At 36.5% G+C, this 13,791-nt stretch overlaps 1 protein-coding gene across 7 annotated transcripts in view; it reads right to left on the bottom strand.

Moving 5' to 3' along the window:
* Positions 1-13,791, bottom strand: part of UTRN (utrophin) — a 369,822-nt gene that overhangs the window by 30,442 nt on the left and 325,589 nt on the right. For all 7 annotated transcript variants that reach the window (XM_082049170.1, XM_082049169.1, XM_082049171.1 and 4 more), the window contains 3 exons: positions 9,375-9,532; positions 6,796-6,962; positions 4,184-4,295 (listed from right to left, as the gene is read on the bottom strand). In XM_082049170.1, coding sequence (XP_081905296.1) covers positions 4,184-4,295; positions 6,796-6,962; positions 9,375-9,532 — 437 coding nt within the window. The remainder of the gene's footprint in view (positions 1-4,183; positions 4,296-6,795; positions 6,963-9,374; positions 9,533-13,791) is intronic.

Below are 13,791 nucleotides of genomic sequence, written 5' to 3'. Positions count from 1 at the left end.
TCTCCTTGCAAATTCAATTTTAAAAACTGATTCCTTAAGCCATTCTCCAAATTATTTTAAATTGAAGTTGAAGTAAGTGAGCTTCCGAGAAATCCCTTCAAATCCTAGACTGAACTGCTTACCTGAAGACAACTAAGTGGTCTTCCCACCATCTGTGACTAAGCTCCAGTTCTAAATGACAGATTTATTAACCAGGGAAGCATTTTTCTTTCTAATTATTTCTAGTATTCTTGATATTAATGCAATAATATACATTAACAGTAAGAGAGAGAAGCTAGATTTTATTGAGGCAGTTTGATGAGTACATGGATTTGTACTCTCCCTTGCAACACAGGCCACAAAAGTAACATTTTAACATTACCAGCCTTTGAATTTGTTTGAAAAGCCAGAGTAGACGCACTCTCTCTATTCAGACTATCTGTACTGTAACGTAATGGATTCTAAGGAACTATTCATTGGCCTTTAGTACCTTCTTTTTATGTATTTTTTTTCTATTTCATAGACCCAGCTCTACACCATTTTTGGGCATGATTCCATTTAAACATATAAGCTATTCTAACTTACTGCAAAGGATTTTGTAATTCTTGACAATCATATTGCATTGAATGAGTTCAGTATGTGGAGAGGTTTAGCAATAAATCTGTACACCAACCATAGTGCATTATTACAAATAGTAATACAAAATAACACTGGATTCTTTTTCTGAAATCAATTCTTTACTTGTGACCTAATTCAGGTGAAACTAGCTAAAATGGATTCTATGCAGGTATTGATTATGGGACCCAAACAGGCATAGAAGAAATCTATTAACATAATGGGTCATTTTTTTTTTTACATAAATTGATTTGGCAGAGTGTGCTTAAAGCAGGACCCAAGAAAAATTCTAACTCCTGTATTCAGCTGCCAAATTAGTGGGGGTCAGTGCTGGACGTCTAATTTTATGCGTCAGCTAAATTATATGTCATTTCTTTTATTCTGCCCTACTTAAAACTTCCCCAATTTCCTTCCTTTTCCTCCTATACACTTACCCTTCCTTTACTCACTTTAATCAGGAATACCACTTTATTCCACTTATTATCCCATAGAAGATTCAGTTTATTCCTTCCATGTTTCATGGATATAAGAGACTTCTGCCTTAGGTTACCTTATTTTGCACTTAATATTGCTTTAAAACTATATTCTTTTTGCAGCAGGAAATAGAAATCTTCATTATGTTATAGGCTGTTTCTAGTGCCAGGGACACTGGGGATTCCAGCCATTTCCAGAACATATCTTTCTGTATGACAGTCTTTACTGGTAAATGAAATGACTCACAATTACATAATGTGAACATATTTAACAAGAACGAAAATTTCTCCCAGGTGTCAAATTTGCTGCTGCAGACAAAACTTGGAAGTCATAAGAAATAAACCATTCTGTTGTAGGGACAGTACCATATCCTGTGCCAAATGGAATCTGTATTTCACTAATGCAACTGGAAGTGTATCCTGTTCTGTGGACTGGCAGAATTATCTGTTTTGACATAGCTTAAACTTTCGTTTCTTGATTTTCCATATATTATAGGCATTAATGCAGAGCATTTCTGTTCTGTGACTATGAATTAAACTAAAGGTGAGGTTTCAGAGAAATTTATAAGGAAAAAAGAAAGTGAATCTAAGAAAAATACACCTCAAACAAGGTAGATTCCTCAGGATACGTTGGCTAAGGAGGAAAGTAAATAATCAGTATCAACATATACTTAATAATGTCTAATAAAGAAAGAAAAAACCATAGACCTCCAGATCCTAAGAGTTAGAATAGTCACTTGAGTATGGGCAAAACTAGGCCTCTGTCATACCATGAAAATGGTAGAGGGCAAAACCAGGCCTCTCTCATACCATGAAAATAATAGAAACCAAAACCAGAAAATGACCTAGTTGTGTGAAAAAGTACATTAAAAAGGAATTAAACATCAACCCAAAACAATTTTAAACATTAAAGATTCTAAGAATAAACATTAGTATTCCAGAAAACACAGAACTTTTTCTTATCAGTTACTTTTATAAATAAATCCCACAGCTCCTAATGTAATAAGATCTCTTATTACTGTTATGGTCTTACACAAATAAAAATATAAAATGTTAGCATAGGTTTCATTATACCTTGAAATCTGATATCTAATCACGTCCAGATGCCTGACATGCAGTCTGGCCTAAATCCTGAACCTGGTGTCTGTTTTATATAGACTCCCCAGCTGCAACTATTAGAAAAATGCAATTATTAAAGACTGACTGATTTTAGTTTTCTTTTTCTTAATACCTGTGGCTGACCTACAAATCAGGCAAGCATCTGTGAAAGAACAGATTTAATGGTTTTTGGGCAAAATGAGCACTACATATATATTCTGCTATAGGTAGAGATCCTCAGGTTAAGGCTCAATAAAACTTCTAAATTGGGCTTCCAGTCACTGTAGAAAAAAGCTCCACCACCAATCAAATAATTTCAAAAAGAAAAAAAAAATCAAAGCCACAGAAAGTCACACAAATGAAAAGAAGCTTTCTTACAGTGGGAAAAAAAAAAAAAAAATCCTGTTGTGTAAATAAAGTTATAGGCCAGTCAATGCTGTGAATTATGTCAAGAACATTTCTATGCCCACCAGCAGCACAGATAGAACACCTTTTTGTACAGCTTCAGTTGCAATAAGAAAATATTAGACTGTATGTCAAGAAATATATCAGACCTGTAGCTAAAGCAGATGAAGAATCTGTACTGCAGAGAAATATTAGAGATGTTTTTATGTTCCTCACATTCGTCACTGTATGTATTTTGCACAAGCAACATTTGCCCCATCTAAATATCTGTTGTAATTTGAAAATATTGAACAACTAATGAGTGTCTTAAGAAGGTGAGAAGGGCAAAGAGGAGGCAGAAAGAGAAAACTGGTGACAGAATATAACAATCATTAGAACTGGCTAAAAAACAACTAATCTACTTCAAAAAAATTCTTCAGAATGTAGCCTGGCATGTCAATTTATCAATCAAATCCTAACATTAGGTTATACAATTAGTGAAAATAAGTTAACGTAACTCATGGTTTCTTCTGATCATAATTAAGTGAAAACACTACTTAAAAGAATTTTAAATCTGTTATGGGAGACACATTGAATGAAAAAGAGGGGGAAACCACAGGTAATAAGCCCAACTACTACAGCAAAATGCAGTCATATAACTCAATGATTTTTTTGCTAATGACAGAACCCACAGAATGTTGTAACGCTATTGAAAATCAGCTCTATTTATCAGCTCTAGTTACCTTCTGGTCTGAATTTGTTTTTCTGGGCATAGAGACCTTTCTCTACTGTTGTTTAAATTATATACCAATTATCCTATTAATTTATTTGTGACTGAGTTAGAATATTTTAAGAAAGTAAAAAACTATCAGATTAAAAAAAGGGAAAGTGGTATTTGTATGAAGGAAGTTACCCACTCCTCCACTTAAGAAAGTCTCTTGGAAACTTCCGTAGAAAAATAGCGTTTGAAATTAGGAAAATATTGTGTTGTAAAATTGATTTTTGTTAGCTAATGCCGCCAAACCTTTCACACCATTTTTGGTTGAAACTGTCAATTCTGTTTATTTTTTTTCCATCTACACAACAATTTTTAAATGTACCAGTAAACAGTAATCACTCAGGGGAATAAAACATGACATATCTCCAACCACGTTTTCATGAAGAAAACAAAACACTGGACCTGAAAGCAAAGATCACACACCCTTAAAATATTGAAGTGCATTACTTGAATATTAAATATTCTTTACTATGTTTTAGCAATGGTAAAGTGAGTCCCTTTCCTCTGATATGTTCTCACCCTTATAGTGTGTGTGCATGTGCAAGTATACAGGTACTGCAATTATATTGAATATTCCAGCTTTGTTTTAACAGAACAAAACTGAAGTTCAAGTTCTCTCAGAAGTGGATACTTCTACCCATCTCTACAGAATCCAAACACTGCTCACATAAAATCATAAGCAACAGCAAAGTCCCTGATGACTTCCAAGGAGAAAGGCAGGAAGACAGGCCCTACTAAATACAAGAAAAAAAAAATCCTGGCAGAATATCTCTGTGACAATAGACTATGAAAATAAATTAGACATCAAATAATGCAAAAACAATCCCTTAGGAACAGTCAGTAAATTGGCACTCACAGGTATACAGTACTCCACCATTGGGTAATGCAATTTGTGCCCCTTTGCTGTACGTCCAGAAAAGAAACAGCTCTGACAGACGTCATAGTTGAAATGTTTTAAGCTCCGGTACCTATGGGGAAATTAAACAAAGTGATTAGAGTTTCCCGGATTTAGTTTTAATATTTACTTGTTATTAGGCCTCATGAGGCAAATTACTCTCTGAAACGGTGTCACCTCTTCTCAGCAGCAGTAGCACAAGGACATGGTGAGTTGGTTTGGATAAGCCCAGAGAGCACCTTGAGGTGTCGGAGTGTGTGGGCACAGGCGGTGGCACAGCCACCACTTGTCACAGCTGCCGACCCTGGGACACTGCTGCCACCATAACAGCTGCGCGGGACATAGGAAACCTGCAGCCCCCTCTCAGACCACTGCACACAACCTGCCCATGCTATACAGGGCTCCTCAGGGAGTATCAAAAAGAAATTCCTGCCATACAAGAGAGAATGTCAATCATTTGTTGCATAATTTGATTTGAAGCAGAAAATCTAACAGGCATCAGCTTCGTACATGGAGTGTGAAGAGTTTAGAATTTTAAAGTTGAGACTGACTTAAAATTTTTGTTTTTCTTCTTCTCTCTTTAGCATTCAGATGGTATCTCAGGAAAAACAAACAAAAAAAAACCCCACAACCACAGACAGGTTTACTTATACATGTTTTTACATTTACCAGTTAGATTAAACGTTTTTACATCATTTTGATGCTCAGAAATTCTAAACATATTTCAGAAAATAAACCTCTTGAGTCTTAATTAACTATAAAAATATAAAATTGGTTAAAAATTGCATTCTTTTAAAGAGCATGTATATGTACAAACAATGTAACAAACTTATACAGTATCCCTTGTATTAAATGTTGTTACCAGGAACACAATTTTTCTTTTTTTTTTTTTTTTTTTTTTGACTAGAGCTGACTAAAGCAACAGTTCAATTCCAGATTCTGCCCACTGTTCTTTATAGTATGGTTGTTCTGACTGGATGTGGTGATATCATTTGTATGAAACTAAAATGAGCTAACTGAACCAAATCGAATAGCTACTGAACAGCTAAAGTTTAAATGAAATTGCTTCCTGAGAGCAGTTTTCAGTACTAATCTACCCTTTTCCCCTGCTGAGTTTTTTATGTTTTGTTTTGCAAGACAATATGTGTCTATAAATGTAAAGGTTCACTTTTAAGGATGCTGATGCAACTGTTTATAAACTTTACTCAGAGCCTAGGTATTAAATGGCCACATCCACCTTCTGCTAAGATGTTAGATGCTTTTCTTGTTGCAGATCTCTAACTTCACTGTAGAAATTATTTAGAATGAACCCTTCTTTTGTCTTCCTTTCCACCTCTATGCCCTCCTTTTGTCTTCCTTTCTACCTCTATGCCCTCCTTTTCAACACAAAATATTTCAGTACAGATAAGATTCATCAGCCCCAACTTAGGCATCTAAAAGATATTTCAGCAGGAGCTTTGTCGCTCTATGTTCCCTTAAGTATTAATTCAGAAAAACAGGAACATTTGTGGAATTTTATCTTCTCTTAGGGCAGGCAAAAAAATTTGAGCAGATTAATTACTTTTGGAAGTACATACCTATATGAAAATAATGGGGTTGCTAGCTCAATCTTATAAGACTGACTAAAGCCAGGATGCCAAAAGCTAGGTAAGACAAATCAGACCTCAGGATTTCTATTATTATCCTTAAAACAACAGAAAGAAGGAGAAATAGAAGGCATGGGGAACAAAAATTACTCTTCTGCCTGAAGAAAGATCTTAGAATCACTTATAAGATTGCCTTAGATTGTTCTTAAATAAAACACTTGACTTCATGACCACAGCAGAGAGCAGAGGAAAAGCCAGTTATGTCTAGCTCTAATTTTTCTTTTTTTTTTAAATCATTTTATACACTGGAGCAACCAATTCACAAATGCATGATAGTTGTAACAGTACTCACTAAGGGTACCCACTATCTCATGCCCCATGATGATAATACATAGTAAAATCATACAGTTTAGGAGGATAACACATAGAATATCCCTGGCATCATTTTTTTTGTTTAGAATTCACGGCTTCCTTTGGGCAGATGAAAGTTAGAATATGTTTGATGCTTTAGACGGACACTGTGCGAGTCTCACCACAGTAGCGTATCAACATTGTGCTAAGCAAGGAGGGATTACTTTTGAAAGGTGTTTAGTATGGCCTGGCATGAGTTAGTTTCCCAAGACTTGTGCAGGAGAGCAGACAGCCTGACCACATTTTTTTCTTACACATCAGCTCCTTTTGGTCTTGTGCCTACAGAACACATGGGGTGTGTTTATACATCATTTGCTACCTATCGGATCCACCAATGTCAAAAAAACTGATGATAGCCCATCCTGTCAGTCACAGGACCACTGGGTGACTAACAGTGTTACTGCAGGAGCCAGAAGTGCCCTGGCTCAGGCCATGCTGTAGCCTCATCTTGGGTGGCAGATCCCATCTTAAACCAGGAAAATGGTAGAAAAAAACTAAAAAGAATTGTACTTGTTAGAAGCCTTAAAACTGTGGATAATGTCAGAGAAACCTAGCATCCAACTCCCCTTCTCTTACCTAAAGCCAACAATTGGACACTCTTTACAGATGTTGCACTTGGCCTGATGTTTTGCTGTTTCTGCAGCTGCCACACGGTGTAGAACTGGTAGCCATACCATAGACTGTGGCTCTAATCGCATCCAATCTATAAATTGCTTTACAGTTATTTCTGGCTTATTGTGGTTCTGTGGAAAGAAAAAAATATATATATTCAAATTAAAAAACAAAACCAACCAAGCAAAAAGAACCACCACACACATACAAGCAGATTTTCCTCAGAATTCAATTAAAAGAAAAAACCTGTGTCAATCCTTTCCATGCCAGGTTAAAGTAAAACTGGCTACAGTACACAAGAAAAAATCCTTGATTAAAATGCAAATAAAGAAAACAGTCAGTAAGAACACAGAAGACTAAACACCTGTGATAGAGGAGGCAGATGGTAACAATGATGGAGTCCATAGTAAAGTCATATTTGAACTGAAAGGACTTGAGAAAGAACTAAGGCAACATGAAAGGGAAGCATTCTGGAGTTCAGACACACTAAAGATTTTGTCTGTATGACACTGAGATGTTGTCTTCTGAATTAAGATTGATGCAAGACAGCTAAAAGTCAGTAGAGCTTACATGTGGGTCTACTAATTGCCATGAGACTCATGGAGTTTTTTTTTAATCTGTTCTGAGCCTATGGTATCCTTTCAACTTAGCACATTAAACAGACACACAAATAAATAAACAGGTAAATAAAAAAATAATGCGAGAGAAAGAAATCTGCCACTTATAGGCAATCACTGCAAGAATACAGCAGAGCTAAAGTATTAGCATGATTGTTCTGAGAAGCAAACATGCTTCCACATTCTCCTTAAGTTGCAATCAACAGAGAAGCCTAGCTGTAAAAGTACTATATTCATCAACTTTAATGGGAATAAGAACAGTGGTCATCTTTCTGAGCTCCCTGGAAATAACAGAACACAACTTATAATGAAAGTTATTCTTAAATGGTAACACATGACAAAATGCAACACTAGGCTTCTTAACCTATTAACTGTCCAAGTTGATTTTTACCAGTAAGAGGGAACAGCATGGAAGAAAAAAAAAAAAAAAAAGAAAAAGAAAAAGAAAAAAAATGCTTTCCCGATCAGCAAAATACTTAAAATACTTGTTTTCATTAGTCTGAAATAGCTCTGTCATGCAGCTGCACACTTTCTCTATGCTCTCTCAGTGATAAGGGACTGAACTTGAGCTATTCATGTGAGACAAGGGATGCCACCTCATCATCAGTATAATCATAATGTCACATGGAGTATTTAAACCCTGTGTCACTAGTACTCCTCACCCATAATTGAACAGCATGGGAGACAGGGCAGATCCTTGAGGGATACAAAGATCATTCCTCTGTGACTGAAAAAGTCTGCCACTAACAAATGAATAGTTTATTTTAGTATGACTTGAACCACTCGAGACCAGTGATAGACAGGTCAAGCACCATCCCTTATAGTCTGAAGCAGCAATGTTAAAACCTCAGGGGAAGTTTTACATGGATAATTGGTCAAACCAGTTTCCATAAGTATCTACCAAACTATTCGTGATCTGAACAAACATTCTTCCAATTCCAGCCATCTCAGAGTCCAGAAATGAACCCAATAGTTCTGAAAAAAAGCCAGCACAACTGAATTTTTCAGAGCACTATATGAAAATGTAGAAATATCTATGCAAGAATGGCAAAAGAAAAATGCTCGTAAGTCCACTACAATATTTAATTCAAAAAAAATCAGAAATATTAAAGTCAGTAGGTTTTTATATGCCATAATGAATTTTTAGTTCATATATAATTTCTGACAATGCTCAACACAGCCACTTTGACAGAAATAATACACTCAAGAAGTATAGTTATCACTAGCAAGCAGTCAGAGCCTCAGGCATCCCTGATAAAGTCTGAGTTAAGTTGTGTTCTATGACATCCTCTTTTTAATTCTCATCTTCTTTAAACAGACAGACGCTCCTTGCAGCTTCATTAACCCCCTGCACGTAGTGTGGAGCTGAACAGCATGCTGTAAGACAGCTCTATTCCATGTTCTGATCTGCTGCATGATGTATAAATGACTATGCTTGAAGTTTCGTGCAAAAGCAAACTCTTTTGTCAGTAAAATAAAGCTAAATAATTTCCTGATACACAAGGTCAAAAACTACCATCAACATCATTCTCTTGTTTGGTTGAGGTCTCAACTTGTTCTAGCAGGGAAAAGCATGTCGTTCTCACAGTATCAGGTTGCTTTGAATGATGCAAAGCAGGATAATTGGCTGCTACAAAATTTTTTAACAGTTTTTAGAGCAGCCAATCTGGTAAAACCCACAAAGATTTATCTATTCTTTTTGCTAAAATGTAATTTGCTTCATCCTCTCCTAAACCATAAACCATCTTTACAGCTGCATTTTCACAATAACTTCCCACATTTAGTTGCAGGAGCATATTCACTTCTGTTCAAAAACTCAATGAATGTTTTTAAATTCCTCTCATTTTTACACCATGTAAAAGTGAATATTAAGACTTCAAAGAGAAGTTTTGCCTTTTTTTCACATGAAAGTCCTTGTTATCCTACCTGTTGGAAGCAGCTGCGCACGCTGGGTTCAATGTTGCTGCCCCCGAAGGCGGCCACTTCCCCAAGCTGCCGCGGGATCTGGATGGCGTCGTGCAACAGCAGGCCCAGCTGCCTCTGGTCGCACATTTCTGTGGGGCCTGCCACTTCCTTGAAGAGATCTGAAACACCAACAAGAGGCACCAGCCCATTTCACTTCCATGTACAGCCTCTGTGATTCAGTAACCCCGTAGCTCAAGCTTTATAATTTCTGTAATCCAGATGTGGTTACAGATGGCCACTATCCCATTTACAATAGTTCACCCTCATCTCATCTTGATTACTTTCAGTATGTTTTCTTGATCCGTAACCATATAAATGTGAAAAGTAAGGCCAAATGAATGAAACTATAGAGTTTCTTATGTCATCACTTAAAAAACCTGTACATTGCAGCTCCTGTTTTACCTAGAAGCAGTGGTATGACAAAACAAAAGACATCACAAAATCAAAGTTTTTTGTTTTAACCCATCATTAACACATTGCCTCCCTAACATTTACTAAGTTTTCTACGTTATCACTAGGGAAAAAAGAAATAATTTTTCAGAAATCGAAATCTTATGCTAAAATCTATGCCATCCTTTGGTTGTCTGGGCACAGAAGCACGTTTGCTCTGAGACTAGAAATTACCACAAGTCACATCCAGCCATGTGATATAGCTTAAAGCAAGAGCAGCAGCCAGCAAGATGACTCGTGCTTAATGTTAATCACATTTGCTTCCAGGATAACCATGTCTGCTTCCACATACTCTCCCTTTACTGATTCTCCTTTTCTAAGGTAGGTGTCGTGCCCCGCAGTATAAGCAGACACTCTGGGATGACTGTGACAACAGAAAAAAAATCAGGCTGAAAGAATCAAGAAAATTGTTCCAGATATAGACATTTACTGGGAAGAAAGATATTGCTTGTACCTATGTAAGAGTCACAGTAAAGCATTGATTTAATAGACCTGTCTGTAGTACAGAAAATATTTCTTAAAAAAAAAAAAAAAAAGAAAGCCTGTTTTATTCTTTCTATTTGCATGAGTCTACAGTGGAAACAGGCACTAGAAGAAAAATTCATTTACTGTTGTAGCTGGGAAGAAGATGAAGTAATTTCCCAAGCCCTAAACCTTCAAAGTTGATTGGGGAGCTAGTAAAGGAAAAATGATGTGGCAAGAGAAAGAATAGTGGGAGCGATCAGCCAGGGCTGATACAAGTAGGAAATCGGCAATTGCCTTTCAACAGCTCAAACCCCTCCAAAATCATTCCACTTAAAAAACCCAGATGTTAATAAACCTTAACACTGGCAGCTGTACCATAACCAATGAGTGTTGAAGTGCAAAGGAATTCATGGATAGTATCCTCTTTTGCCTGGACCTTTAATGTGACATACAGGAGGAGAAGCTCCTCAACTAAAGGCGTGGAAAGCCAAAATGTTCTTGCTATCTGGCCTACAACCCACAAGATGGTAAAGGAGGCATAGTGAGAACAGCTCTGCAGTGGCAGATGTATGGGAGGAAATTTCCTTTTAGGTCTGACAGGGTGCACCCAGACACCACACTTGCCAGTGGGAAAAAGGACACTGCATGTCACCCACTAGCAATGCCAGAAGCCACAAACTCTTAAAATGGAGTTTGTTAACGTGTGTGTACACATGATATGAATTCATACAGAAGATACATTCATATAAAGACTAAACTGTGTAGGGGACTCCACCAAAAGGACAAGCAGAATGACTGGAGAAGCAAAATATTATCAGATCTGAGCCACAGGAAAAAAACAGAAACTAGAAGAAAAAAAAAAAAGCAAAAGAAAAAAACAAAAACAAATCAAAAAACAAAAACCAGCCAACCAAACAAAACTACACACCACCACAGTTATTTTAAATTCAATTCGGCCTCACACCACTATTTTGAGGATGAGAGACAGCGGGACTCAAACTGTAACTTAGCTGGACAACCTGTCTGGTGCAGGCAGGCATACTTGAAAATGTTGAAAAGTTAGTTAAATTCCTGCCCAATAGTGGTAAGATAGAAGTATGATGTCCACGACACACATTTTATGTCTTTTGCTGAAATTGCCAAGACATCAAAATGAAAACCTAGCACTATCAAACATGAACCATCCAAGCACCTCCAAGGAATCTAGTGATAAAGGCTCCATAGTTACACTGAAATATAATTAAAAATATGCAAAATGGAAAATGTGTCATAATCTTTTCATGTACATTGTTGCAAACACCATGTACATTATTTTTTCTTCCCTTTTTTTAAAGTATCACAGTGCTAGTTCCAAATGATTTGAAAATTAACATAAACATAACATTAAAAAATCATATTCCCAGTTGTACATCACTTGAAAATTGAGCTGCTTCACAGTTGAGATTTTTGAAGTAGCCCTTAATTTTCACCTCAAATCCCAGAGTTTTTATGCATTAAATGATATGACTCAAAACCTACAAAGCTACACACTAAATTGAACTCCATGCCTGTTTTCTGCTTCTGCTGCAAGTCTAGGCTTTCTGTGTTAAAAATGAGCCCAGGTAAGAGCAAAATACACACAAATGTGCTCCCACTTACTACACAGTGCTATGACTTTTCTCAACCTCTAAAACGCAAGAAAAGGGAGGGAAGATAAAATTCCTGTTGTCCCTCAGGAAATCCATACTTCTGAGACATCTTTTGTCTCCTGATTACATGACCAGGCATAAAACCTGCTGTGAATAATCACACATGCAAATTAAAATTTTTACTGTTGCAAACACTTGCTGATATGATTGAAATTTACCTTTCATGAACATTTGGGACACTAAAATTGAGTGGTTAGAAATGTTCCATTTTTCCACAGTATTCAGAAGTCCTGTAATGTATGAACAACCACTGGTAAAAAAGGAGTAGTGTTGTGCTAAGTGTTTTGGAACTAAGCTACTATTATCTTGTCATGTGCATCCTTTTTCTTTTACTTTTCTATTTTTTCAGGCTACTTCTATACCCACAAATTCAGCTGTGCATCAGGGTTTAAGCTCAAGCACTGGAATACTATCATCTGTATCATTAAGGTGCTAAAAATGTATCCATCATGTTTTTGAACAAAGTTGACTGACTCTCACTTTCAGAATAGCCAGGAATAATGCAAGAGTTACGTAGGGTCAGGGATCATTTCCAATAGGCAGCTCACCTGTGGCCCCCCTATTTCGGGGAGAAAGGAGAACATAACAGGGATATAGCCAGACCAGGTCATTGGCCTCACCAAATAAACAGGCCCTGGAATATTTGCCCTACAAGCACAGGTGTAACCAGCTCACAGCAACTCAATTACATTTGCAGGTCCATTTTTATTCACAGGAGAATCCAGGTATGTACTTGAAGTTAAGCATGTCTTTAAACATTTTCAAGAACAGACATTCTTAATTGAGGTTTCAATGTTTCTTCTACAGTAATTGGGACTTCTTTTAGTTAAAGATTCACTCTCACATTAACCTTGAAGTCTAGTATCTTAAAAAGAAGGTTGCTTAAATAACAAAAAATAATAATCACAGAAATTTCTCTGGCAAAATGTATTTTAAAAATGTGTCAAGTGAAAAGATCCTTCCTACACTGAAAATGAACATACAGTTAAGAAAAGAAAAAAAGGCAAAAGAAAAAGAAGAAGAGAAAAGGCTTCACATTAAAGAAAGAAAAAAGCACAAAAGCTTGATTTCAGCAAAAAGGTAAAAGAGAAAGATGAAGGCAAATTGTACTGGTAAACTGAAATTATCATCCCCTGTCAGTTTACCATATTACTCCTTGAACCAAATGTCTCAGAAGCCAGAAATTACGTTTCTCCAAGGTAATCCCTGAAAGGGTCTCTGGGAAGGCTGAGGTATAACAGAAAACAGCTGAGAAGCTGATCAATTATTTCAATTTCAGATGTATTTCAGGTTGAAGTTATGATCACTTGGTATAGAGGTCTCTTGAGACTTTTCCTGTACTAATTTTTTAAGACTTTTCACAGCAATTTTCAGGAAAAAGCCCATCCTATTAACACAGATTGCGCAAATCTGCAACCACCATCAGCTGCCAATTCTACTTTACTACTAGACACAAAACAACAACATAAAAATTAATCCGACCCAGTCACTTTGTCATTCTGCTTCAGTGCCTGTATTTAGTAACTATAACTATACTAATGCATTACTGATAGCAATTTAATGTTAGTTTATTCCCAGGTGTTGGATTTTTTTAAAACCATCTTTTGGTAGAGTTATCATTCTGTTATAGGCAGCCTAACTAGCTCCTATACTTTATGAAAGTTTTTTTATTTCACACCAGATGGCAGATTTCCTCCTGAATAGTCATTACTGAACAAAGGTATGTGCGCCAAGCTCTTTTAGTTATGGACTAATTCACAGAAATGTCAAATGAC

Source organism: Streptopelia decaocto (genome assembly GCF_964273445.1).
Source record: "Streptopelia decaocto genome assembly, chromosome: 3".
Classification (NCBI taxonomy): domain Eukaryota; kingdom Metazoa; phylum Chordata; class Aves; order Columbiformes; family Columbidae; genus Streptopelia; species Streptopelia decaocto.
Note: the sequence above shows the minus strand (reverse complement) of the source record. Positions and strands in the feature narration are given on the sequence as shown.